Below are 26,113 nucleotides of genomic sequence, written 5' to 3'. Positions count from 1 at the left end.
GTTGAAATCCTATAGATTGAAGAGAAGAAGCAAGTAACTCTCGTGAACTTTTTAAACATCTATTATAAATATCAGATATCTGATGTTTAGTTATTATTAAAAGATATTTTTAAAAAGATTACTAAAGATGAGATATTAAAAATGAATTGAAACTTATTTGAGAGAGCTTAGTAAATGAAAATCAAAATGCTGTGAAATGATACTGAATTTGTGACTAAATGAAATTTTGAAATCCTAAACTTCTAAAAAAATGAGATTAGATAGTATAAGAGACCGAATGATCTTTACTCGAAAAAAAATTTTAAAAATATATTATAGAATTATATTTTAAATGAGTTCTAAAAAACGTGTTAAAAAGTAATTCAAAGAAATGAAAAGTAGCGAGGGATTAGGAGTCTGAAACCATGTGCTCAAGCTCACAAGTCACAACCATGTTTCTGTACCAACTCCAATCCTTCCAAATAACAGGCCTAAAGCCCAGCCCACAGCCATGATGAGCAAGTAGGTGAATAGCACTGATGCAATGTAATAAAATAAAAAAGTGTAAGTTATGGTATTTGTCCTCCTATGTATGCAAGTATGGATAAACTCTGAAAACTTTATGACCCTTTCTCTTTCTCTCTCAAGATTCCATCTTTATGCAAACATATGAGGCTCCACCACAATACCCAATCAACCCCACCTCTACATATAATTTTCTGTTGATTGTGAGATCTTTTCATCATCACCCCCTATTTTATGCTTAACCATTATAATAAAAATACATACACACACCCCATTTCTTTACATAAATATATACAATAAAAATTGACATCAAGGGTGGGAGTTATTAAGCTGAACAACAACAGAGGTGGTCAGAAAAGGGTCTTCTTGGTATTATTATTTTGCTTGGTTTGTGTTGTTTTCAGGTACCTGTTTGCCTAATTAATTATGTCTTCTGTTTGGTAATGATTGAATCTTTCCTGATGTTTCCCTTTTTTTGTTATATCTGTTTTTGGGTTTCTGATTTGGGAATTTTATTGTTTGGATCATCAATGTCTTTTTCTGTTTTAGATTGATACACCCTTTTGATCATCTGTGTGTATGTATAAGACATATATGTAAAGGTTTCATTTTTATGTCTATATGGGGATGCTGGATGATTAATTCTTCTGAATTTTGTTAGATCTTAAAGTGTATGTTGTTCTAATATCTGGGTCCGTTTCATCTTGAATTTATACCTTTTATGTGTGTTTGTGTTTGTGTGTGTGTTTCAGCTTTCAGATTTTGTGAATTTAATCTTTCTGCATATATTCTTTTTAATGTATATGTGGATGGGATACTACTTGAAATGTGAATGGGATACTACTTGAAATGTGAATTTGGGGTATAGATGGTTATTATTTAATGTGCTGATCATCATTCTTTGTTTCCTTTTTTAATTATCCGAGATTGTTCTTACATGGGGGTAGATGTGCATAGTAGATATTTATTTGATGGGAATAACTTCATGTTGAAGTTTTTTATTTGCTTTAAGTTTGTAACTATTTTTCACACAGTATAGAATATATGTGGTAAGCTTTCTAAAATATAGCTGCTTTTTAATTATGAATTAACATGTGTAAACCTTGTTAACACTATCATTTTTAGCGTCAGGCATGGGGCTGTAGTTTGTAATTCACTTGCCTGTCTGATTTTTATCTTTCCGTTTTGATAAAATTTACCCGTGTCACCCAGATTCTCCATTTTTGTTCTTATACCTGTGTCAACCGGACAAGACATGGGTGTGGGATCTGAGTAGGATCCTTGTTTCTTAAACCGAACAAGGTCTTGTTACAACTTGTTTAACAAGGTCTTGTATAGTAGAGACTAATTTAATGAATGTACAGTAAATTAGCCTAATTATACTTCTACTTGTATTAAGCTTACTTGCGGAGTCCCCACACCGGTGTCTGAATTTAAATGCATATCCAAGATTCTTAATTAACCTAAAACTAAGAATCCGACGCTTTCTTAAACATATATTTATCATGTATAATACCTGTGCTTAAAGTTGCAATTTAGAATCTTCAAACTGATTTCTTTTTCCTTAATGATGCAAATCTTCACCTTGTATAAAGATTTTATTTTTATGTCTATATAGAGATGCAGGGTGCCTACTTCTTCTGAATTGCATAAATTTTTAACTAGATATGGCTCTAAAATATGGGTTCATTTCCTCTGAAAAATCATGCCCTGCGTGGGTAAGAGAGGCATTGTTTGTCTGTATTTATGTCACCCTTTTGATTTATGAATTCACAATTTTAACCTATTTTTATTATAATATATTTGTAGCTCAGGGACTCCTTAACATTATATATGCGGGGCATAGACATTGTTTGTTAATTTGCCCGATACTTGTTTTAATACGGTGCAAATCTGCAGGTATACAATCATTAAGATATAATCCTTGAGTCTACAAAGTTGTTCAACGGACAAAGACTATATTTACTATGGGTGGATATAATGATGGTCCCTTGGCTGGAGAGTGGATGCCTCCAAGCCCTAGCCCGAGGTCTTTTTTCTCATCAATGTTGGGTGACGATGTTAGCTTCAGGTCAATTACTGATCTATCAAGTGATAATAGAGGCGGGACCTTGTTTTCGCCCCCCGCAGATAATAATGTGGGAGCAAATTCTGATGAGAAGAACGATGGACGACGCAGTGCAGATGAAGTTCAAGCCATTAATCAAAATTCACCCTCTGAACAAAAATTGAGCTTGCGAAAAGGTCTATCAGAAAGGATGGCTGCTAGGGCTGGTTTCAGTGCTCCAAGGTTAGATACCGAAAGCATTAAACCTGCTGATCTGTCACAGAGCTCTGGAATGCAGTCTCCTTACTTAACAATTCCTCCTGGCCTTAGCCCAACTACCCTGCTAGATTCCCCTGTTTTTCTCTCGAATTCACTGGTAAGGTTTAGCACATGGTATATGTCTTTCCCTACATAACATTTTAGTAAAAATGGTTTGAGCGGGATGTGTCTAAAGTCTGTCCTTTGTGTATAATAATCGGAAGTGGGAATTAGAATTTTTTGTTTATGCTTCACTATTCTGCTTACAAACTGAGAGTCTTTATTACTTAAAGATATGTTACTATTACTAACAAGATGGTGCTTGATAGATTTATCATCAGCTCGGCACTTTTCCTATTATTGGGGGTGCTAGATAGATTCATTATCAGCTCAGCACCTTTTCTAAGAAATTAGGGTGCTAGTTACATTAATAATGAAAATGTTGCTATTAGATATTTTGAACTCCTGTTTTATTATACTACCTGTATTTATTGAATCATTAATATATCCAGTGAAGTATTGTTAATCTTAGTCCCTTTGTTGTAAGCATACCTTTTTTACATTTACACTGTTTGCCGTGTCAAATTAACATGTAACCTGCATGCTCTTGTACATTTAAATGTTCTTTTTGTCTACACTTGTAAATGCTTTAGTGAAAAGCCATAGTTCTGTCACTTCTTTCTTTGAGGAAGAAATTGTCAGTACTATGTTAATGTTTGACGTCGGATATGTATGACGTGAGAAACTGTGCACAATTATATAGTTATAGACTTGTAGCAAGACTGGTCATGGTATTGAACATCTAGTTCCGGGCAGCAAGGTTTGTATTATGTTTGAGTACTGCAGTTACTCATCAGCTCATGGACTTGTGTAATATTTGAGTCATGCAGTGCACAACTTTGAGTCATATGAAAAGTTAGTTATAAAGGCTGACTTGTTCTGACCATTTCCTTGGACTTGCTTCTTATTCTTTTCCACCACAGGTTCAGCCATCTCCAACAACTGGAAAATTTCCATTTGCTTCGGGTGGTAATGGTCGAAGCTCTATTTTTATGATGGAAGGAACTGATAAGCGCAAAGATGATTTCTTTGATAATATATATACTTCATCTTTCGCATTTAAGCCTGCTGCTGAATCTAGTCCTTCACTTTTTCTTGGTGGGGTAAGCAGAGTAATTTTACCATTAAAGTTTGTACCATATAGGCTAAACATGCATTATCTTGTAACCTTCTGTCTTTTAAAGCACAAAAATAACCACTACATGCATCTGCAGACATGGGAGGACCTAGTAAGGGGCGAGCTGAACTTGAAAAAAAGGAAAAAAAATATTTTTTATACATGTAAAAGATTGGAAAAAATAAAGTCTTGCAAAAACATCTATAGAACATGTTCAATAAATCCATGATGCTTATCATTCACCGAAGTTGTAGAGATTTCCTAGGTGCTAAAAGAGTAAAAGATGTAAGGTTCACTAGTAATATATGATTTACAGTATATTTGTTTCTAATACATCTAAATTTTTTCTTCCTTTTTGCTTTGCCCGACTAGGGAGCTTCATCCAATGTCCCTCATCAATCACTTCCCGGAATGGAGATTTCGGGTCAACCAGACAACTCCTATTTGCCTCAAAGTGTAGAACCTGAAAAAGGTAACTCTCGAACTGGTACAGCATTCCATAATCAGTCTGATTTGTCCCAATAATCCACCATAAGGAATATTGTTTCTGGTGTGCAGAACTTTCTCCACCTCTAAATGAGCAGCATGATGTGGATGCTGATCAGAGGGGAGATACAAATGTGGGTAATGCTCCATCTGAGGACGGCTATAACTGGAGAAAATATGGACAGAAACAAGTGAAGGGAAGTGAATATCCTCGTAGTTACTACAAGTGCACACATCAAAACTGTCCAGTCAAGAAAAAGGTGGAGAGATCTCATGAAGGCCACATAACAGAGATAATCTACAAAGGGGCTCATAATCACCCCAAACCTCCACCCAATCGAAGGTCAGGCATTGGATCCTCAAATGCACTCAGCGAGATGCAACTTGATATGGCTGAACAAAATGGATCTGCTGTTGATGTTGATCCAGCTTTGACAGTTATGAAAAAGTCAGGAGCCTCTTATTGGAGGCACGATAACTTTGAGGTCACATCATCAGCTGCAATGGGACCTGAGTATGGAAACAATCCTTCTACACTGCAGGCAGCAGGTGGTGCTCAATTGGAATCCGGTGATCAAGTAGACCGTTCTACTACCTTTTCAAATGATGAAGACGATGAACGTGGTACACATGGAAGTGTTTCAATAGATTATGACGGTGAAGAAGATGAGTCTGAATCAAAGAGAAGGTTTGTTACTCTAAATCATAGTAGTATATGCTGAATTTGGTCTTATATATAATCATTTGATGGCGCCTTCTGTTTTTAGAAAAGTTGAAGCTTATGCGACTGAAGTGAGTGGTGCCACCAGAGCTATCAGAGAGCCTCGAGTTGTGGTGCAGACAACAAGTGAGGTGGACATACTTGATGATGGATATCGCTGGAGAAAGTATGGGCAGAAAGTAGTAAAAGGAAATCCGAATCCAAGGTGATTGTATATATATTTTTCTTTTCTGAGAATTTCAAATACAAGTCATTTATCTCAATTTTTCTTATGGGCTTGGATGCATGATGATAATACACAACGAGCTCCCACATACAAAAACAATGCAGTAAAAATTGATGTCATATTCTACTTAACTTTGCAGGAGTTACTACAAGTGTACCAATGCTGGCTGTACAGTAAGGAAACATGTCGAGAGGGCTTCCCATGATCTCAAATCAGTAATAACCACATATGAAGGCAAACACAACCATGATGTTCCTGCTGCTCGTAACAGCAGTCATGCTAATTCTGGTGTTACCAACCCAGTGCCTTCATCTGCTGGTGCATCTCAATCCCATGCTCACAGATCTGAGGTAGCACAGCTTCAGAACAACATGGCACGATTTGAAAGGCCTCAGTCACTAGGCTCATTTGGTTTACCTGGAAGGCAGCAAATGGGACCTTCCCATGGCTTTGGTTTCGGAATGAACCAACCAAGCTTAGCCAATCTGGGAATGGCTGGATTGGTTCCTAATGAAAGTAAGATGCCTGCAATGCCTAATCATCCCTTCTTTGGACAGCCTCGGCCAATGAATGACATGGACTTTATGCTGCCGAAAGGAGAGCCAAAACAGGAGCCAATGTCGGAGCCTAGTCTAAACAATAGCAATGGTACATCCGTCTATCAACAGTATATGAGTAGGTATTCTCTTGGACCTCAGATGTAAAGTTTTGCTGTTCGGGCACATTTTCCTTTATTTGAAGAAAAGGAAACAGAAAGCACAACTTTAGATTTCATAAGACTCCTAAGTGTGCTACTCTTCCTTTGTACTTTGTTGTTTTGTTTCGACTATTTTGTATTGGGGTTACAGTAGACACAAAAGTTTACCATAAGGCGATTTATACACACAGTAGCACTAGCTGCTGTTATTTGGACGCAAATTTGAGCGTGCCCCGGTTTCTTTAAAGATGAAGTAGTGTTCTGTGAGCCTGTTTGTTTAAACTTAATTGCAGGGCTAGCCGAGCTCGAGCTGAGCTCGAACTCACCATCGAGATTGAGCTCGAACAAAATTTTAGACTTGATTAAAAATTGAGTTGAGTCGAGTTTTTTTTAGCTCGATCGATCTTGGAGCTCGATTTGATAAGCTCGAACTTGACTCAATTATAGTTTTGTATTATTTTCTATTTTTATAATTTATGTTTTTCATTTTCTTATATGTTATCACTTATAAATTTATATTATTAATATTATGTTTTTATTTTTTATTAATAATTTGAAATTATTTCCTTATATTATTTGATTTATTATATTTATTAAAATCATAAATTAAACAAGTTCTAATATGAGATTATGATATATAATATTTTAATATTTAATAATATATTTTTAATTCTTAAAATAAATTTTATTTAAAAATATTTAATATTTTAGTTATTTTTCGCATGATACTTTTGATTCATCCGTAATTTATATAATTATTCATAATTTAGTACTCCCTTTGTCCCCCTCATTTGTTTACACTTTTTTCACACTGCTCGACACGCATTTCAAGGCGCATATAAAACATAGTTCTACAGCTTATTTCAAAAAATTTTCTTTTTTGTATAAAAATTTAAATATCAAATTTTTATTCAGAATAAAAAAAAATTCAAAATAATTTATCAAACTACGTTTTACGAGCGCATTACCGAGCCCCCGTCCCCCAATGTCAACAAATGAGGGGGACGGAGGGAGTATATTATATACATATATTTCAGAAAAACTAAAATCATTTTTCTTTTTCCAATATTTTGTTAATATTTTTGACATTTTCTTTGATAACTAGCACAATAGCCACGGGCATATTTGCATTCACGTGTGGACGGGTGAATATTGTTATTATTATTCATGTTTGGCGATCGCAGATGATTTAGATGTCTGACATTGAGAGTTTATTATTGTGTTAGATTTATATCCATGTTATTAGAGTCCGGTATAAATATGTTTTTGAGGGCTGAAATAATCATGTGAGTTAGAAATAATTGTTCTTAAAATAATGTGAGCAAAATATCATTTTGATTTTCAACTGATTATGACTTATCATCTGATACCGCTCTTACAGAGTAAGATATTAACCAAGCCAGAAAAAAATATTAGAAATAAATGACTTTTTAAAAATATAATCTGATGACCTGATTCCAATATGTATGATAGAATCTATGTCCTTTATATTTCAAATATTAGATCTCCTACTTGATTCCAATCTATGTCCTTTATACTTCAAATATTAGATCTTCTGTCTCGATAAATTTATTAATTAATCAATTAAGAGAGGTTGTAGAATGGACAGGTTCAAAATCACGATCAATTCATTTTTCCGGAGCAACTATAGTTTTCTCCTGTCAGGGAGCAAGAACTATATTTCAGTATAGCTTGCAAACTATAATTTCTCCAACGTTAATTTACGACAACTTGGCAAAAAATGAAAGAAAATTGCAAAGACAATTTAGCGAAAAATACAATAAAAATAAATCACAAAGGCATGTATGTAGTTCCCGCAAAAGCTTAAAAATCAAAATAAATTCAAATTTTAGTTCAGACTAGGTATAATAATCAGAAAAGATGTTTAAACTCTCAAACGCAAAGAATAAAAGAAAAAAATAAGATGTATTTCGATCTTAGAGTTGTAACTAAGAATTTATTCTCCAAGCGGCTTTTGTCAAAATTATATTAAAAAACTTGAGCCGTAAACTCGAGCCGCACAAACACTGTACATTTCTAAATGAAAATGAGCTTCTTTAATGGAAATAAAAAAATTTCTTTCTTACACTTGTTCAATCTTTAATTGTATTCCAAATTTTCTTGGTAAATCTACCTCTAAAGGTTCTACTAGTTGAAGAAACTAAATGTACATATATATATATATATTGCTATATTACATCAAAATCGGCAACCAACCATATATTCCTACAGTGTGAGAGCAAGTTTACTGCTAAGACTTCCATGTCAACCACGCCTCGTGCCTGATTACGTCCTGATCATATTTGTGTTTGGCACATATAGAGGAAACCCTAGCTTAAACAACACATTTACACTTTAATGACCATTTCTAATCTTCTCCTCAGAATTATCCTCTTCTCTTTTCCGGCTGGCTGACAATTTTCGACCATTTGCACCCTCCCTGCACAAGTGTGAAACGGTTAAGTATAACTACAAGTCTACAGCACAGTCCCCAACATTATTTACCCCTATTTCTCCAAGTGAAGTCACTTATTTTGCACCCAAACAACCATTTCAAGCTTGAATTTTTGTCCTCTTTAAAAAGAGGGGAGATGTGAGTGTTGTTTTGTGTGTGTGTGTGTGTGTGTTTGGGGGGGGGGGGGGGGTGTTGAGTTTTCATCATAGTAACATATTGGCGTAATCGCATTGTGCTATGAAAGATAGGCCAGTTCGCTTGACATACGTATAAAGGGAAAAAAAATCTGACATGAGTGGGATGTCCCAATGTTCAAGCCTTCAATTTGGTTTAGTTTGCCTAGTAGTACCCTGGAGTATAACATCTAAACTATGACAATAGTACTTATTGTTGAAGAAATGCTATATCATAGAAGATTGCACATTATTTCTCACACATTTTCATGCTAGAATGTTTTCACATGTAAAACATCAACCAAATTGTTGCAAACCTTTGACCGACGATCAGGGCAGGGCATTAGAAAGTCGTAAGAGACAGTTATATGGATCCTTTCAAGGTTGATTGCAATCAAGACATATTATACCACATACAAGTATACAACTAGAATGAGATTAGTACTCTTACAGTAGTAGAAAGGATATGAATCACTTATGCCTTATGGAACATGAGGATTATAGTGGCAAAGGTCAACTGACTCAACTTCCTAAAGTATGTAAGAGAACCAGAACAATTAAATTGTTTGCAAAATGTATTGATGAATTTAAGATCGGCCCAAACAAGACAGCATGTATCTTACCTATCCATTCCAGTAAGAACTAAAAATTCCTATGTATGAAATATACAAATTCAAAGATACATACCTAAAGTTCAGTGGAGTACCCTTAAATGGAATACTAACTAGAGACTATATGTTCTGCTGGTGTTTTGCAATAATCAGAAAGCAGAACATATTACAGAACAAATAGTACTCCATTTAACAGTACTCCATTGAACTGAATACCTTGATATACTGAGACTTCATTCACTTCTGATTGTACTATAATGCAGCCATGCCAAACTTGAGGACAATACATAAAATTATCAACTTTTAGAACAGTAATGTTTAAACGTATAAAAGTGGAAATGATCATGACCTGATGCAACTCCAGATTGAATCATAGTAAAGTACAGCTATAAGTCTGCGTTTCCTTTCTTCTTTGAAATCCACACCACGATTAACAACAGGCAGCTGCTTTATTCCCTTAGCTTCCATTAGCTGCTTAGCGATTGCCAAGTCTGTGTCTGGGTAACAAGTTAAAAGTCCACGCCTCTTTCCACGATAGTTTATTCCTCTTGTGCATATAGAAGAAACAAGAGACTGACGTAACTGAAAAAAAAAAAAAAACTGTGGGAAACTTTTACATAGAACAGTGTTGGATGTAGATTATAGGGTTATGATTTAAAAAGGAGGGGCCTAAAATCTAAGATTACATATATAAAAGAGTAATGCATACATCTGGAACTGAAGAATCGCTGCTGGAAGCACCACTGGAATTCTTGGAAAGACTTCTTTTGATGTCGCCAAATGTTAATATCCCTTCTAAATGATCTTCAGTATCAACTACAAGAGCACAATTTTGTTGACCATCATGCATGCACTTTAGTGCCTCCCTTATGGTAAGTGTTAAAAAAACTTTGACAAATTTGTTTGTCATTGCTTCGGAGACCTGATTACACCCGAAAAAACTGATTACAGTTGAGTCACAAAAAACTAAACATATAAGGCATATGTTCAGCCTGACAACTGGTATGATAGAACGCTGCAGGCACAAATATGTTTTTCTTGTTAATATCAGTTTCATATAAGATATGGAAAAGGGTACCTTCAAATTTTCCAAATATAATTCTTCCTCAATATGTTCATGGTGACCACCACTTCCCATCACAGAGAGTTCCAAACCATCTCCATCACTTCGTCGCCAAGTGCCAACGCTATCCTTGTCAACAACTGGTGCAAGAACAGAGTAACCTCCTGTTGCAACCTTTGTCTCTAATGCCTCACCCTCCTTGGACTCATTTGTCACAGAGGGCACCCATATAGCTAACCCAACTGCCCCCTGTTTGAAAAGAATACAAGGTCTAAAAATGTCACGTCTGCAGAAATTTGATGGATGATGCATAGGTCCTCAAGCAGTGAACATACTTATGCAACCATGTATGCTAGTAACATCGTGCATTACCCATATAGTGACTAGATATAATTTGCTATCATAAAATACAGTGACCAGGAATAAATTGTATGCAAAGTTACTCATTTACACAATGTCGAGTGAAATCTCACAGTACGCATGATCTAATAAATTAGCTATATGTATGTAGCGGTTTTCTTGATTATATCAAGTATCAGGCAGCCTTTGACCAATCCACATATGGATTACACATTACAAAAAGTTGAAAAATATACCATGAGAGGAAGCAGTATTCTGTAATCTTTTGTCAGCTCAAAAAGAAGTAAAACAGATGTCAAGGGTACTGAACAAACTGATGCTAATGTAGCAGCCATTCCAACCTGCAGTATAATGTAGCAGAAAAGTTATTTAGTATTCCTGAATGGAATAATAGTACAAATGAATAGTAACAGTAACAACAGTAACACAATACCAATGCATATGCTTGTGGTTCAGCAACAGCAGCATTTCCTGGAATAGCTGAATTGATTAATTGTCCAGCACAACCTCCAAACACAGCCCCTACAGCAGCACCAATCATTAAACTTGGTGCATAAAGGCCACCAACAAGCCCAGAACCTTTGCAAAGAGCCGTAGCTACAACTTTTGCAGTAACTAACTGAGCAAGCAACCAAATTCCAGGTGCTGACGCTGTCTTCCCAGTATGTAAAATTTCATCAACGTTGGTAAAACCCCAGTAGAGTACCCCAGGATACTTGAGTGCTATCAGGCCCGTACCTAAACCTCCCAATGCTGGGCATACAACTGGCGGTATACCAGCTTTATCTTTGATGTAATCAAACGCCTCAGTGAACCAAGCTACCAAACGAGTAAATATCACGCTTACTACTCCACATAGCATTCCCAGTATAAGGTATAGAGGTAGTTCTGCACAAAAGGAAAAGACACACCTAACTAAATGTGTGGATCCAATTGCCAATATCAAATTTAGGGTTAAGGTGAGAATAAAGAGGGTAAATAATAAATGACAGCAAAAACCCATATAAGTGTGCATATATCTCCAAGATATAAAACTCATACTAACTTTTAAGAAATAAATGTTCAAACTATATCACTGTACAACAGATATACTTAATGTAGCCAAAATATATCATGATTTTAATCTCAACTGATACCACAACAGGAAGACATTTTTTTAACAGCAAACAGATATGTCTTTTTTAATTATAAAATATAAACTAACAAAATGGTAAGAACAAACTTTATAAGTACTAATTCCATATTCATTTATTGTCAATTTCTTTATGAAATTAGGTAACTCATTTAACGCTAAGCTGAAGAGAAGGGAAACTGTATTGTGATTTGATGATTTTAGACTGAGACACGTAAGGACAAGAGATGCAAAATTTGTGCATATTTCTGACTTGCACAAATATGAAACAAAGATGGCATCATTATCAATATTCCGTGCATAGCAATTTCCATCGATGGATTATTAAGATGGTGATGACATGATGAAGAAGCTAATAATTTATGTATATAATATTATATAAGTGAAGCCGCAGTTGGAGCTGGCTGTCTTAGCAAGAAGCAACATGTTCTTGTGGATACGTGACCAATACTGTGAAGAAAGTCAAACTTGAATGTGGAACATAAGAATTAGACAGTGGGAATATAACTGACTGAAGGCAAGCTGGCCGGTTGTGACAGCTATCTTCCTAAGTTTTTAAGATAGATGATTTGATGATAGTGAATGCCTAAATTCAAAAAGAGTTTTGCATCATGAAGATGAACAGTAGCCAATAAGTTTATGGAGTGCATCAATGCATAAATACTATACTTAAACATAATCCACATTATAGTAAAGGTGAGTACATAATACTGGATAAATGATAAATCACAATATTATAAAGCAAACTAAGCAATTTAACATCCATACAGTTAGTTACTAAATAATAAAACAGTAAACTGAACTGAATGAGATAAAATACCAGCAGCAGATTTCAAATCATACGTGGGCACTGTGAAAGCCTGTTTTTCTCCAAGCACAGCACTTGATACAGTAGATGAAATAACAGATGCAAGTATAATCATTGCGGTTGTAAATGGAGGGGAGTTTTCTGCACGAAGAGGTCTTAAGACCGTTTCTATAGCAAAGAAACAACCAGCAACTGCAGCATTGAAACCTAGAAAGACGAAGTATAACAGGCATCAACCAATTTTTTGCTAAAAAATTAATAGTCATCAACGTGAAATACACAGACTCATCAGCCCAGGTAAAACTTTTTACTATAAACAGCATCAGGAGAACAAGGAAATCTATAGTTATACTTATACCTATAAGACAATGACAAAAAAATGATTACAATACAATACTCTAAAATTATTGTTCTAGATGAAGGTACGAATCCATCTATCAGACATATATGCAGCTTTATACTACTGTGCCGAAAGTTAGATTTTGTGGGGAAAAAGAAAAAAAAAAACTTGTCACTGCAAAACCATTCCACCGAGTGCTAACAGTCATAATCATCTGCGGCGATTGGCCGTATTCCTTGACAATGATATGTAAGTGTATTATAAGGGTAAAGCATATTATATTTCTACAGTAGAAGGTAGATGACTTATACTTCAGATGAAAGCAATGCCACAGAATTAAATAGTGATGGAAAATAAAACATGTGCTACTGTTCAAGCCAGCCTATTTTACTCATAGTGAAGTGCAAGCGGCACATACTATGAGCATACTGGCAGCCACCTAAATAGTTTCAAGTCTATCATACACTACACAGCGAACTGCAGCACAACAATGAATCAAAAACATAATATGACAAATATCAAAATGGCGTAATCTTGGTACCTGAAGCTATTCCAGCAGCTGCACCAGCTGCAACAAGGGCTATCCTCCTTTCGTTGTTGTTTTCCATCATAGCTGAGCATCCATTTGCACATGATTTCCCAATATCTACACTAGGGCCTTCGGGTCCCAAAGAACAACCAGTTCCTAAGGTCACGGCAGCCTGAATAGCCTTCACTATTGGAAATACTCCAGCAAGCAAATCAAAACCCTGCCCTTGAGAAGAAGTGGATTGCTTGATTTGATCTAATATTTCCAGCAAACCATGCAACATACCAACAATAACTCCACCCGTGACTGGTACTAGAAGAATCCGATGCCAAGTATCAGCCAACCTCTGTAAACGGAGCCAAGCAGCACCCTCGTTTGGGGTACCCGCCCAGACCCATTCATGTATTATGTGTGCCTGAAATAAAACTCTCTCTGTGTGTCAATCATAAGAACTGAGCACCACTCAAGCTAGTGCTTTACTTCTCTTACAAAATTTGCACTAAAATATGAATCCATTATACAAGCAAGAGACAACAATAACATGCTAGGCCACATCAAGAACATCAGAATCACATTACAGATGACAATTAATAAGTACGAAAAACTATGCTACCCAAACTCAGCAATGGATGCATGGCTGACTTGGCAATATTTTAATCTTTTTTGGTTCGAAAAAGAAAGTGCATTGTCAGAGTGCCAAGAAGAGAATTGAAGAACCCAGGTAGCATATAAGATAGGCAAAAAATCCAGCTCTTCACAACGTCACCTCATTGCTACATCCACTAGTCCCAAACTAGGACACAACAACTAAAAATTTACAAGCGAGTTGTAGATCTAACAAAACTGTCAAGTTCATAATAAACTCACTGAAATACGGGGATCCAGATTTGTGGAATATAAAATCGGAATTGGAACAAATCATAACTGTGATGCATATTGTTAGTGGAATAAGCGACTTAAGCTAAAAAATTAAAATACTCCAACGAGAATTCGATACATACTATCCAAAAAAAAAAAAACACTAGTTAGTTCTTTTAAGTATTAGATGCAATTTTGCAGTTGCAGGATCTGTAGCTTATGAACACAATGCCTTGATACGTTGATATTATGTTTTTGTACAAACTCACTATCACTAGTAGAAATTTGTATGTATCTCCTTTACTGATGACCAGCAACCTTAGGGTGTTAGCAGGGTTGTCATCAGAATCGAGCGAGCTTAAAATCAAAGTTGGCTTCAATCAAAAAAGCTTGATTCAGCTTCAACTCAGACATTTTAACAAGAACTCGGGCTTGATAAGGAGTTCTAGTCGTTCCAAGTTTTTGATGAGCTGTTTGAAATTTATGCCTTTGTATATCAGTTTTTGACATATTGAGCATGTAGTTTGATGTAGGGGTGTAAAATGATCTAGGTAGAACCGGACACTCCTTTGCTCATGTATCGAATCGTTTCATTGCCCGGAATCATTTTATTCAAATATAAGTCAATCCCGGTATTAAGGTCCGGATCCAAACCGAATATGAGCTAGCAACTTATTTTCTAATTCCTAACCAGGAAGTTTATGGTCCAAAGAATATGAGTCAGATATGATCCACTAACATTAAGTATCGTTTTTATTTGAACTATTCAAATTATTATCATTTCGATATAATAATCATGAAGTAAAAACTTGTATATATAATTTATTAAGTATATATGATGACAATTAATGCGTCATCTAGTTTTTAAATTTTAAACTTATAAAAGATGCTAAAAAATCATTTGATGAATATTTAATTACTAATGTAATGGCTTAAAAATATTTATATACGAGGTTTGAACCAAATATGAATGCATCATTGTCGGGTATTCGAGTAAAATCATTATTTTATAGAAGATAATATGAAACCTAATTTAAGTGATCATAGTTTATCCTGCCAGATGCGGAGGATCAGCTATAAGATATCAATCAATTTACAACCCTAATTTGATGAATTTAGAATATGTTAGATGCTTAAATACTTAAGTTTGAAGTTTGCACGTAGCTCACTATATACAAAAAAAAAAAAACGAAAGAAAAAAGCTAGCAACAATACTAAAGGAGTCGAAACATGTAACCCAACACAGTATAAAACATGCCATAATGCTATCTCTAACTCTTAAACTACTCCATAAAATCACGAATAGAACTCAAAAGTGCTCAGCCAGTCACAATATCTAAGATGAATCACCATATGTGCCACGTTCATCTTTCTTCTTAATATCTAGGGGTTGGGCTGATTAGAATAGGATATGATCGTACAAGGCCAGCCTAGCTGCTAGCAATTTCCAGTCCAGTTCATTTCTCGTAATTCCTGTTACATTCTCACCCTATGTACTTGAGATTTAACTACGTATTTTATCACCACAGCGTCTCAGTCTCAGTTAGAACCTGGACACTACCCATAAAATGAACAAACAGCAAGCTACGGATAAAGAGACCCACGTCAGCTAATCGAACAAAATTTAAACAATTCCATTCCAACCTAGATAGCAATCAGTTACAGTCAAATGCACTACTACACATAACAAACTCACATTATCCTCAGCAACACAAAAACAAATAAACACAAGCACACTCACCCCGCGATTAAAGCCAGCAACGCAAAGGCCAGTGGCGAGACCTAAAAGACAACCAAGCAGCAACAACGCCCATTCAGGCGGCGCACCATCCCCCAAAATCTCATCAGCAGCACTAGGCTCTATCGAAGACGCAGAGGCGGAATGCGTCTTCACCAGATCACCACGCTTTCGACGAGGCGAAAACCTCCGATCCAATCGCTTGATCAGATCTGTAACTCCTTTCGTCGGTGTGTGTAATTGATTCTGGCCCTCAATATCTTCTTCCGAAGAGTCTGAATTGGATCGTAACAATGTAATTTGATCGCTTGACATTTTGAATCAATCGTTAAGCCATTTGTGGTTGGATATACATACACCAACATGTATGTATGTATATGTCTAGTCGAATCAAATTAATGCATCAATTCAACAACTAGGAAAATGCTTTGTGTTTGTATAATTTCAGTAATGATTGGGATAGTTGATTCTAAGTAGAATCAATCAATTAATTTGTATGAATCAAATCGAATTAAATTGCTATTGCTTCAGGAACCGGCAATTTTAGAACCCAAAGGGAAAATGGAGCTAACTTTAACCGCACTGTTGGGCTCATTTCAGTTGGGCCATATGGGCAAGATTTACAAATGAATAAAACTGTTTCATATTTTGACATTTTTATAAAATATAATTTTATAATAATTTTTAATTTTTTATTTCTAAATAAAAATTTGACGTTTAAACTTTTATTCATAAAAAAATAATTAAAAAAACGTTATGATATTGTGTTTTATATGAATCTCAAAATACGTGACATAAAAACTTATTTAGACATAGGGTGATATGGAGTATATGGTTAAATATCAAACTGGCTGTCAAATAAATTTCAATATCTCAAATTCGCCACTAATAAATTCAGCGTCTCGTTTAAAATATTTTTAAAGACATAATTATCATTTGTCACCACTTCGTCAAAAAAGTAACGGAACACGTCAGCATAACGGCTACTTTTTCTTGTAAGCGTCAAGGTGACTTCAAATCGAGAGAGAGAGTGTGTATCTATATATTAGGTTTCATGAATAACTCCCCCAAATTAGTTTGGTTTTTCAATTTCTTTGAGAAATCTTTGTTTCATATCTCTGCTAATTGAAGCTCCATGTCAAACATATCAACCGGTTTGTCCATCTATTCGTTTCGACAATGGGACCATAAGGTATATTGGTGTGGGAAACGGTTTAGGTAAAGGATGTCTTGGACTGTGCGGAATCCTGGTAGAAGATTTAATGTTTGTTCTAAAAGAAGGCAAAGCTTAACATTTTTATAATGCATAACTGTTGTAATTTGTATTTGAGTGAGGTAATTATTTTTTTGTTTATAGGACATTGATGAGTGTGACTACTTTGATTGGATTGTTCTTGAATTTAGTGGAAGAGCTAATGGTGTTATTAGTGAATTATCAAAAATGAAATCTCTTGTAGAGGAAAGACTACACATTGTTGACAGCTAGTTGTCCAGGAAATCAATGAAGAAGGAAAAGCTTGAAAAAGAAAGGAAATGGTTGTTCAATATCTTGTATGTGATTGTTGTAATTTTAGTCAGCACTAGCTTTAACCCGTGCGAAGCACGGGTGGGTATATAATTCTTAATTTATTATTTATAATTTAAATTTTAATATTATTTTATTAGTATTTTTGTATTAATAAATTGAATTTTAATTAAATTATATTAACTAACTAATTATATTTTCTCACAAAAATTCAGCTTTTATTTTTTATTATCTATTTATAAATATTTTGTTGTTATTAATATGTAGATACTATGGGGCTGTTTGGCAGACGGAAGTAAAAGATGCTTCTTGCTTCTGCTTCTCTTGACCCGTTTGTGTAAATAAGTAGAAGTACTTTTAAGAAGCTGAGAATGCTAGCTTCTCTCTCACAGCTTCTACTTCTTTTCCAAACATTTTATTAACTTATTTACTTCTCACTTCTACTCCACTTCTTTAGTTTAAGCAAGAAGTCACTTCTTTTAAGCTAACCAAAACGGCCCCTATATTTGTCGTGTAACATATTAGAGTTAAATAAAGTTATACGAAGTATCTAGTTTTAAAAAAAATTCAAAATTGTATATTTATAACTTTATTCTTAACATCATTATAATTTTTATCTGAAAATATTATATAATTATGTATTATGATGAGTGTTTTTAGTATATGAAACTGTTTAACAGTGTAAAAGTTATAGAGTTATACATGTTATAGAAATTTAGTTTCAGAGGGAAAGTACAAACCACAAAAAAAAACTAAGACATGACAATACCAAAATTTTGTACGAATACAAATTATACCCATGTTGGCTTATTACAGTATAATATAAATGAATGTCATGAACAAGACAATTTATTAGTTTATGACTTAATAAATGTTATCAATGTAATGCTAATTTGTTTACTTCATTATATAATGAGAATGACGTAGAAACATAATATTTAAATTCGAAATCATGAATAATTCAAAACAAAACACAGATAGAATACTTAATATTAATATTATCTCAATAAAAATGAGATACTAATCTCAAAACAAAAAGGGGATATGGCATAATTGGTAGACGCTGTAGTCTTAATTGTATTGAGCCTTGGTATGGAAACCTACCCTGGAGGATAGATTGTTACAAGCCATATTTGGCATTTAGGTGTAACTCTCTATAGATTACGTGTTGTTTCTCCTGATTATCAGTTGATACTCTGAATTCAGCTAGTCATCTTAGCCTTGATTTTCAAAATTTAGTTCAATCATCACGTATGTTTAGAAAATTAAGCCTGCTCCTGATGATTACTCTCAATCCCAGATTTTTTATTTAAGTATAGGTGTATATGTTTATTTTTCCCCAATTACAATGTAGGTTTCTGTTTACCATTTAGTATTCGGACTCCCAAGCCATGGAGTCAAGACATCAATTCAAGCACCAGGTAATGTTCTTTTCAGATGCTCAATCTATTTAAATTATGATTATTATGTGTTTGAGTATGTAAGTTACACCCTTTTTTATTAATAGTTTTGTATCGCTAGTTTTACGAGCAAAATGTACCTTCCTGAATTATTATCAAATATTATCAGTGCATATTAAAATTTTTTTCTCCAAATCTAATTGACGATGTATGATCAATTCTATTTATGCTAATAATAACGAGACCCCTACATATACATAAACCATCCAACTAAAATCAGTCATCTTTCTACTACATTATTTGGAAATAAAATTTGAGGTATGTAACGTTCTCGGACAAATTCATAAAAAACAAACTACATACTCCCTCCGTCCCTAAATACTTTTCCTGTTTGTACTTTTCACGTTTGCCAACACACACTTTTGATCGTTAATATCTTTCATTTCGTAGTAGCATTAAATATAAAAACTTCACCGTATTAAAGTACTCGTGAATACGAATCTAACAAGATCACTCATGACTATATTTAATTTTATAGATTAGATGTAAATTAGTAATTTGTCTCATGTTATGAACAGTACCGACATTACAAATAGGAAAAGAAAAAAGATACGGAGGGAGTACCATTATTAACACCGCAGAAATAAATCACAATAAAAAATATAATAGAATGGGCGTGCAAACACGCGACATTGGACACATCTGGGCCTCGGATCAAACTGAACATACACTGGTACTACATTGGTAGGGGACCAGCAGTAAGAACGAAACAAAAGAAATGAAAATATAAAACACCAACACTCCATTCTCCAACATCATCTGCATCTCATGAACTACCTAATTTTGTGATCCATACATAAATATATATATTTTTATATATTTATATATACACACATATCTCATCAGCAGCAGATCAGACTCTGATTCATTCCTTGGACTACTGACCAATCAAGATTTCCCTGGATTTGACCTAAAACCTTGGTTCATATACATACACACATATATAAAAATAGATGTATGTATATGTTTATAGATGTGAATTTGAGCATGTGTTGAGGGACTGAAGAGATGTTGTTGAAGATTTATCAGAAACCCTAATTTAAAGATTAACTAAACCTATCAGCCATGGACTGGATTCGAAACTCTGGACCTTCTTTTCACCAGTCCCAAGGTAACTTTGCTAGCCATATCTGAGTATTGGGTCACCAGATCTGTAGTCAAAATCTAATCTTGTCGAATTTTCATCAACTGTTTTTAATTTTAATTCAATTCGAGACGAGGGAGGTATCATCCATGTTATGAAAAAGTGTTTGTTCATTTGAAATTTTATTTTGTTTTTGTTTTCTGTTGAGATCTGAAATTTGAATATTTTTGGAGTGGTATATGGTTAGTTTTTTTAATGTGGATGTTAACATATGTACTGATTGGTTTTTTCAGGCTGAGCTTGCTTAATTTAGTTCTGTAGAGGGCTTGAGCTGGTTAATTTGTTTTGTGGTTGTAGTGAAATTATATTTATAGGAATAGGTGGTGTGAATTGGAGTTTACTGAAATTGGTTTGGGAGTTGATACGAAGTTGAGCTTGGAGTATAGGATAGTCCACTAGTTTTGGCATTTATAATCGGTCAACAGTCAAGTCAATATGCATGCAAGAAATCGTGTGCCTGGGAATGGGTACAGGTCTCCTATGGGGATGGGGGGTGTTGGTCCTGCCTCTCGGATTTCACCTGAGGGGGGAGGTAGGGGCAATGCAATGTACAATTCTGAGTATCGAGGTTATAGTCGTGGTTTTGGTCGAGGTCAGACAAAGCCTTTTCAACCGCCTCAGCCCCGCAAAGGTGATGTTTTTACGGAAGCAGGACGATTAGCCACAGAGTATTTGGTATCCAAGGGGATACTTCCGCAAAATGTATATTCTGGAAAGTGGCAGAATGGTGGTCTCAAAAATCTGGTTGGCAACTTGCAGGGGCAGCAGGGCCTTAGGCCACAAGATGGGGATTCTCAAACAGAGAGCCGCCTGTCAGCTCTTGGCCGTTTGGGAGATGCTGGTATTAATGACATGGGGACTAGTAGTAAAAGGAGGTTTCCTGATGAATATAATACAGCAGATTCCAGAGATCACATTAGAGTAAAGAAAAGAATGGAATCTTTCAGGGGTAATGGCTCTCAGCGGAACCAAGAACTGGGAAGAAGTTCTTCTTGGTCAGAAAAATCAGGGGTTTCTGCGGATAAGAACAACAATGATGATGCTTTCAATGAATATCAGGAAGAGAAACAAGCAAGTAAAGAAAGTGTCAGCGGAGAGCAGAAGTCACAATCTGGTGATGTAGCATCGAAACATTCTAATTCTGGCCCTTCAGAGTCTCCACATGAAAAAAACCAGGTGACAGATGATGTGGCCTTGAAGGCATGTTCGTCAAGTACTGGTATAATTAATCCATGCGCCTCTGATCCTGACCCTAAGGAAAAGCCTAAGGAAATAAATATTACAAATCTAGGCAGTGGAGAGGTCAAGGGCGGTAATTGTGATAATGAAACAGAGAAGCAAGGCGTGATAGAGGAATCCCTTGTCCACCATTCAGCAGAAGATAATCTTGAAAGCAAGAATGGAAGTAATCTACTAAGGCTATGTACATTTGCTAAAGTGCCCACCAGAACTCGTTCTTCATTGACAACAAAGGCTTCTAAAGTGGGATCACTTGCAATTACGGAAGATGCAAACACTAATGACGGTGGACTTTCCTTAGTAACCGGAACTTCAGTTGAAGCTCAGCACATTAGTGGTCCTTCAGGTAATGGTTCATCTAACCAAACTTGGGACTTGAAAGTTGATCCAGATGCTTCAAATCTGCAAAAAGATGCTGCAGATCTGGGTACTGGGCATGAAATTGAACAAGGAAAATGCACAAGATCAAGATCCTTTCCGGACAGAGCCCTCATAAAGGAGGAAGGATTGAATGAATGGGCTGGTGGTTATGGCAGATCTAACACCATGGATTCATGGAAAGGTGAGAAAGGATCCATGCAACACAGTGATAGCAAGGATGGCTACAAGGTCAAAGAATGGGATCCTATGATAGATGCTCAGGTAGATTTGTACAATTCAAACTCGGTGCAAAATTCAAAGGGCTTAGTTGAAGGAATGCATTCATCCAGTGAAGAAGTGACCGTAGCTGCTGAGCAGAAAGAGTTGTTGGATATATCTTTGTCTCATAGTGGAGTTGTTAAATCTGAAGCTGAATGTACAGAAGAGAAGCAGCTAATGTCTGGTTCATTTAAAATATGTGATCTTAATCTTATGGGGGCTTCTGATCTGCACGATAATCATGATGATCACCCGGTTCTTATATACCCATCTAATTCAGAAAAAAGGAAAAGTGAAGCAGGACATGTTGATGTCAGTTTGTCAATGAGTAACAACTGCATTACCCCCGAAAAATTTTCTAGACGTGGAGCTAATGGCGAAGAGGTTGAGGTGATTGATTTGGAAAATGACTGTATACAAGACATGGCCTTGAATAATCCAAATCAGAAGTATGTTTTTCTTAATGATTTTTTTTATATAATTAATCTCATATATTATTTGAGATGTGTGATAATTTTTCTCTATTAAAATTTGAAGAATTAAGAGTTTTTACTTCTTGGCCTGTTAACTTATGTAACCATTGGATAAGTAGTTCTTTAGTTACTATCGCCCACTCATTTACAATATTTTTTAAATTTGTTTTTGTTTACTGCACAGGGATGAAACTCTATTCACAGGCCTGGATAGTTTGACAAGTAATACGCAGAATGTTAACGATATTTCTGGAGTTCAGGATGGTTATGGACTTATGATATCTGAATTACTCGGAAATGATATGCCTAACTGTTCTTCGGTGCCAGCGGATGTTAATTCTTTACATAATGATATGGGTCTCAACAATGGAGAGGTAGGAACAGAACCCTTTAGTTGATTATTTTATGCCCCAATTTCAGCTGTATCCACATGTACTTATTTATGTGGGTATGCATAATTTCACATGTTTCATACTTAATTACTCATAGATTTAGGTAAGAGCTTGATTTATATTGGTGTGCATGATTTCATTCGCTGTATACTTATTTACCCGTATATTAAGGTAAGGGCTTGATGACTATAGGTTCTGTTGAATGTATGCAATAGATGTCTGATGTGTTCTAATTTATGAGCGAATAACCAACTTATTGCTGATATTTCAGGGGATTCTTGGCGATGATGATTCGATTTACATGTCGCTGGGGGAGATACCAATAAGTATGCCTAATATTTCACTCCATAATATTCTTGTTTTCTATAATTTAAACTGTTCTTAGTGATCTGCCATAAAAAATGCTTAAAATTTTCGCTTCTGCCTTCTAAGTTGTAACAGGCATTAGGTATTATCTAACTTGCAGTATAAATCCTCAATTCTCAGTCTTTGATATATATATATAGGGATAGGATCAAATAAAAACTTTTCTAAGTTACAAACTTACAAACTTTTTTTTTGAATTTTTTTTATCCTCCCAACGTGTTAATCTTTAGTTATAGAAAATTTTCATGTTGAAAATTCTTGAAAAAACATCATAATTTTTAAAAATAACGTATAAATAAATCGTGCATTCAACACATTTATAACTGGGGTTCAACATCGGGTGTAGAACTCTAATTGTCATTGTGTTGAATATATCTGTACAGATGCTTAAACTATACCTCTGGGGTTTGGGTAGGGTCTAGAAACATAAATATTAGTTATATAATATGTTTGACTAAGTTCTTACATTGAAAAAATAGTTTATGTACTCCTCCAACACAATTTTAATTGACGTTCAACAAAATATGTTAAAAAATGTTGAACTCAAATTATATATGTGTTGAACGCATAAAGTTTGTAAGTTTGTACTAGAACCCAGCCCTATATATATATTCTATTTTCATTTTAAAAACATATCTAAGAATAAAACCCATATCAAGAGTTGTTAGAAATAGTTTAGAGGTGGTAACGTTTTGTGCTTATTGCTTAAGAGCTCCTTTCTTGTGAGTAGCCAATGATAATTTGTATAGTTGTGAAAGGATGGATTTGAATAAACTAATTTTCATTTTCTCCCATATTAGAACTTCAACGTTAGTCCTGTCAAAAAAAAAAGAAAAAAAAGAGAACTTCAACGTTAGTAAATATATAAGCATGTTAGTTACAATTTAGAGAAATACTTGCTGGCCAACTATATGTACATACAGATCCTATCTTACATTAAAATTATTTAGAACTGAGAAGTGATCAGACTTTAGTTTGGTCTTTAAGCTTTTGGGGAAGTGAAAGATTTCTCGACCCTCGCCCTTTTAATTATAGTGAGCAGTGACGTTCTACGTAATGGTCTCAACAGAGATTCTGAGTTGTTAATTGGCATAATTTATTGTTCAAAATTAAATCTATTAGCCTTTCATTTAGTTATTTTTTTGTCAAAGATATTTGTTTAGTCATTCTCAGATTGTTGAAATGTTTTTGTATTATACAAATTAATGATATATGATCTCTAATGGCATTAGAGCTTTGTTTTAGCAAACATTTTCCTATTCAAACTCTGCTTCATAATACTGAAATTAATACGGACACCTTGTTCATCAGTGAGTTGTGTTGCATCTTCATGAGATTGTGATGCTTAGACCCCTCTTTATTTGTAATGGGCTTCCTTAGTGAGTAGGCTTGTTAATGATATTGATATATAATATTCATTTAGCTTCTTCTCCGAACACCTTGTGTTTTAGGGAGAGTTGGTCATCTGACAATAGTTACCAAGTGGTGGATTCCATTAATGTGTTTCAATTCTGGACTGGATTGAAATAAGTTTGTCATGGATCAATAATAACCAATATGTTAATCTAAGTTTATAGATCTTTGTGTGTGTATGTGTTTATGTATGCAAGTTGATTAAAACTGAATATACATGTAGTATAATCTGTTTATATATTGGTAGAGTCAATGTGTTAATGTGTGTACATGAAAGAGGAAAAGTATATATTTGTGATTAACATATCTATTTTGTGATTGATATACATATGAGAATTGGAGTGATATGTTTGTGGTTAACATATCTATTTTGTTATTGATATACACATGAGAAATGGAGTGTTAGAATTTTGTTACAGGAAGCCACATACGTAAGATATATATTAATATATATTATTTAATTAATTATCATTAACTTTCTGACTAGTCTATGACTACTTGACTACTCGACTAGTTGACAAGCTGGACCTCTATCGACTCAACTCGACATACCGATGTGACAACCATGTGTATGGTTGGGTGTTAATTCAGTGTGATGGTTTAGCAGGAAAAAAGAGAAGAGAATAGTAAGATGATACTGTATTTGCAAATCAGACACTGGTCCTTATTTCACTGCGGGGTCATAATTTGTTAACTTACTGATAATTAAGTAACCTTCTAGGAACCTTTAAAAAAAAGTAACCTTCTCAGAGTAACCTCAATCCTCCATCGACGGCAAAGTGTTAGGGTGTGGACTTTCTTATGTGCATATAGCAGTTCAGGGTTTCATATTTGGTGCTATTGTGTCTTATAATTATTGATTTGCTACTTCAACAATTCTGAGTTTGTGAAATTGTACTCCACCTAACTTTTTTGGATTATTTGTAGGCTTTTTGCGAGGTTGGGAGCAGCAGCCACCACAGGAGTATGATAAACCATTTTAAATTGCTCAAACATGGCAGGAATGTGATGTGGTACATTCAGAACTAGTAGAAATTGAAATTTAGGCACAATAGTGGTGTATCCTAGAACAATCTTGGTCAATTTTATTAGATTTGTCATCTGGATTATATATCCTGTGTACGAGTTTGCATGCATGCATCACTCATCAGTCCTAATGTAATGAATCAGTTGTTTTTTGTTGTTGCTGATGCACTTGGTTGTTATGACAGCAAAATATAACTATATGATATAATGGTTATCTCTGGGTGATAAGATTTTGGTTTGGACGATACATTAA

General features: G+C 34.8%; 3 protein-coding genes across 4 annotated transcripts; 2 read left to right on the top strand and 1 right to left on the bottom strand.

Annotated features, from left to right (window-relative positions):
• The first annotated feature begins 560 nt into the window (after nt 1-560).
• LOC108223324 (probable WRKY transcription factor 2) lies at nt 561-6,337 on the top strand. Of its 2 annotated transcripts, none has more exons than XM_017397514.2 (7): nt 561-908; nt 2,404-2,927; nt 3,793-3,972; nt 4,359-4,458; nt 4,545-5,160; nt 5,240-5,398; nt 5,559-6,337. In XM_017397514.2, exons 2-7 carry the CDS (start codon nt 2,472-2,474, stop codon nt 6,121-6,123), a joined length of 2,076 nt encoding a protein of 691 aa, XP_017253003.1. In that variant the 5' UTR covers nt 561-908; nt 2,404-2,471; the 3' UTR covers nt 6,124-6,337. The 2 variants fall into 2 exon arrangements, with proteins under 2 accessions (XP_017253003.1, XP_017253004.1); XM_017397515.2 differs by lacking the exon at nt 561-908 and adding an exon at nt 1,052-1,175.
• Nucleotides 6,338-8,268: 1,931 nt separating this feature from the next.
• LOC108223144 (chloride channel protein CLC-f) lies at nt 8,269-16,776 on the bottom strand. The gene is made up of 9 exons (XM_017397249.2): nt 16,187-16,776; nt 13,600-14,002; nt 12,731-12,925; nt 11,212-11,666; nt 11,015-11,119; nt 10,434-10,667; nt 10,065-10,277; nt 9,705-9,937; nt 8,269-8,556 (listed from the first exon to the last, which is right to left on the bottom strand). Exons 1-9 carry the CDS (start codon nt 16,496-16,498, stop codon nt 8,472-8,474), a joined length of 2,235 nt encoding a protein of 744 aa, XP_017252738.1. The 5' UTR covers nt 16,499-16,776; the 3' UTR covers nt 8,269-8,471.
• Nucleotides 16,777-19,868: 3,092 nt separating this feature from the next.
• On the top strand, nt 19,869-26,088 carry LOC108223174 (uncharacterized protein At4g26450). The gene is made up of 5 exons (XM_017397292.2): nt 19,869-20,279; nt 20,546-22,639; nt 22,848-23,037; nt 23,327-23,381; nt 25,762-26,088. Exons 2-5 carry the CDS (start codon nt 20,748-20,750, stop codon nt 25,815-25,817), a joined length of 2,193 nt encoding a protein of 730 aa, XP_017252781.1. The 5' UTR covers nt 19,869-20,279; nt 20,546-20,747; the 3' UTR covers nt 25,818-26,088.
• Nucleotides 26,089-26,113: the final 25 nt, after the last annotated feature.

The sequence above is a fragment of the Daucus carota genome, chromosome 5 (assembly GCF_001625215.2).
Source record: "Daucus carota subsp. sativus chromosome 5, DH1 v3.0, whole genome shotgun sequence".
Taxonomy (NCBI): domain Eukaryota; kingdom Viridiplantae; phylum Streptophyta; class Magnoliopsida; order Apiales; family Apiaceae; genus Daucus; species Daucus carota.
This window is presented reverse-complemented; position numbering and strand designations above follow the sequence as displayed.

Coding starts and splice junctions, on each gene's coding strand:
- LOC108223174 (XM_017397292.2), top strand. CDS start 20,748: ATGCATGCAAGAAATCGTGTGCCTGGGAATGGGTACAGGTCTCCTATG. Junction 23,038..23,326: donor TGGGTCTCAACAATGGAGAG/GTAGGAACAGAA, acceptor CTGATATTTCAG/GGGATTCTTGGCGATGATGA. Junction 23,382..25,761: donor GCTGGGGGAGATACCAATAA/GTATGCCTAATA, acceptor GATTATTTGTAG/GCTTTTTGCGAGGTTGGGAG.
- LOC108223144 (XM_017397249.2), bottom strand. CDS start 16,498: ATGTCAAGCGATCAAATTACATTGTTACGATCCAATTCAGACTCTTCG. Junction 11,667..12,730: donor TGATTTGAAATCTGCTGCTG/GTATTTTATCTC, acceptor CCTTTTGTGCAG/AACTACCTCTATACCTTATA. Junction 11,120..11,211: donor AACCACAAGCATATGCATTG/GTATTGTGTTAC, acceptor ATTATACTGCAG/GTTGGAATGGCTGCTACATT.
- LOC108223324 (XM_017397514.2), top strand. CDS start 2,472: ATGGGTGGATATAATGATGGTCCCTTGGCTGGAGAGTGGATGCCTCCA. Junction 4,459..4,544: donor AAGTGTAGAACCTGAAAAAG/GTAACTCTCGAA, acceptor TCTGGTGTGCAG/AACTTTCTCCACCTCTAAAT. Junction 5,161..5,239: donor GAGTCTGAATCAAAGAGAAG/GTTTGTTACTCT, acceptor TTCTGTTTTTAG/AAAAGTTGAAGCTTATGCGA.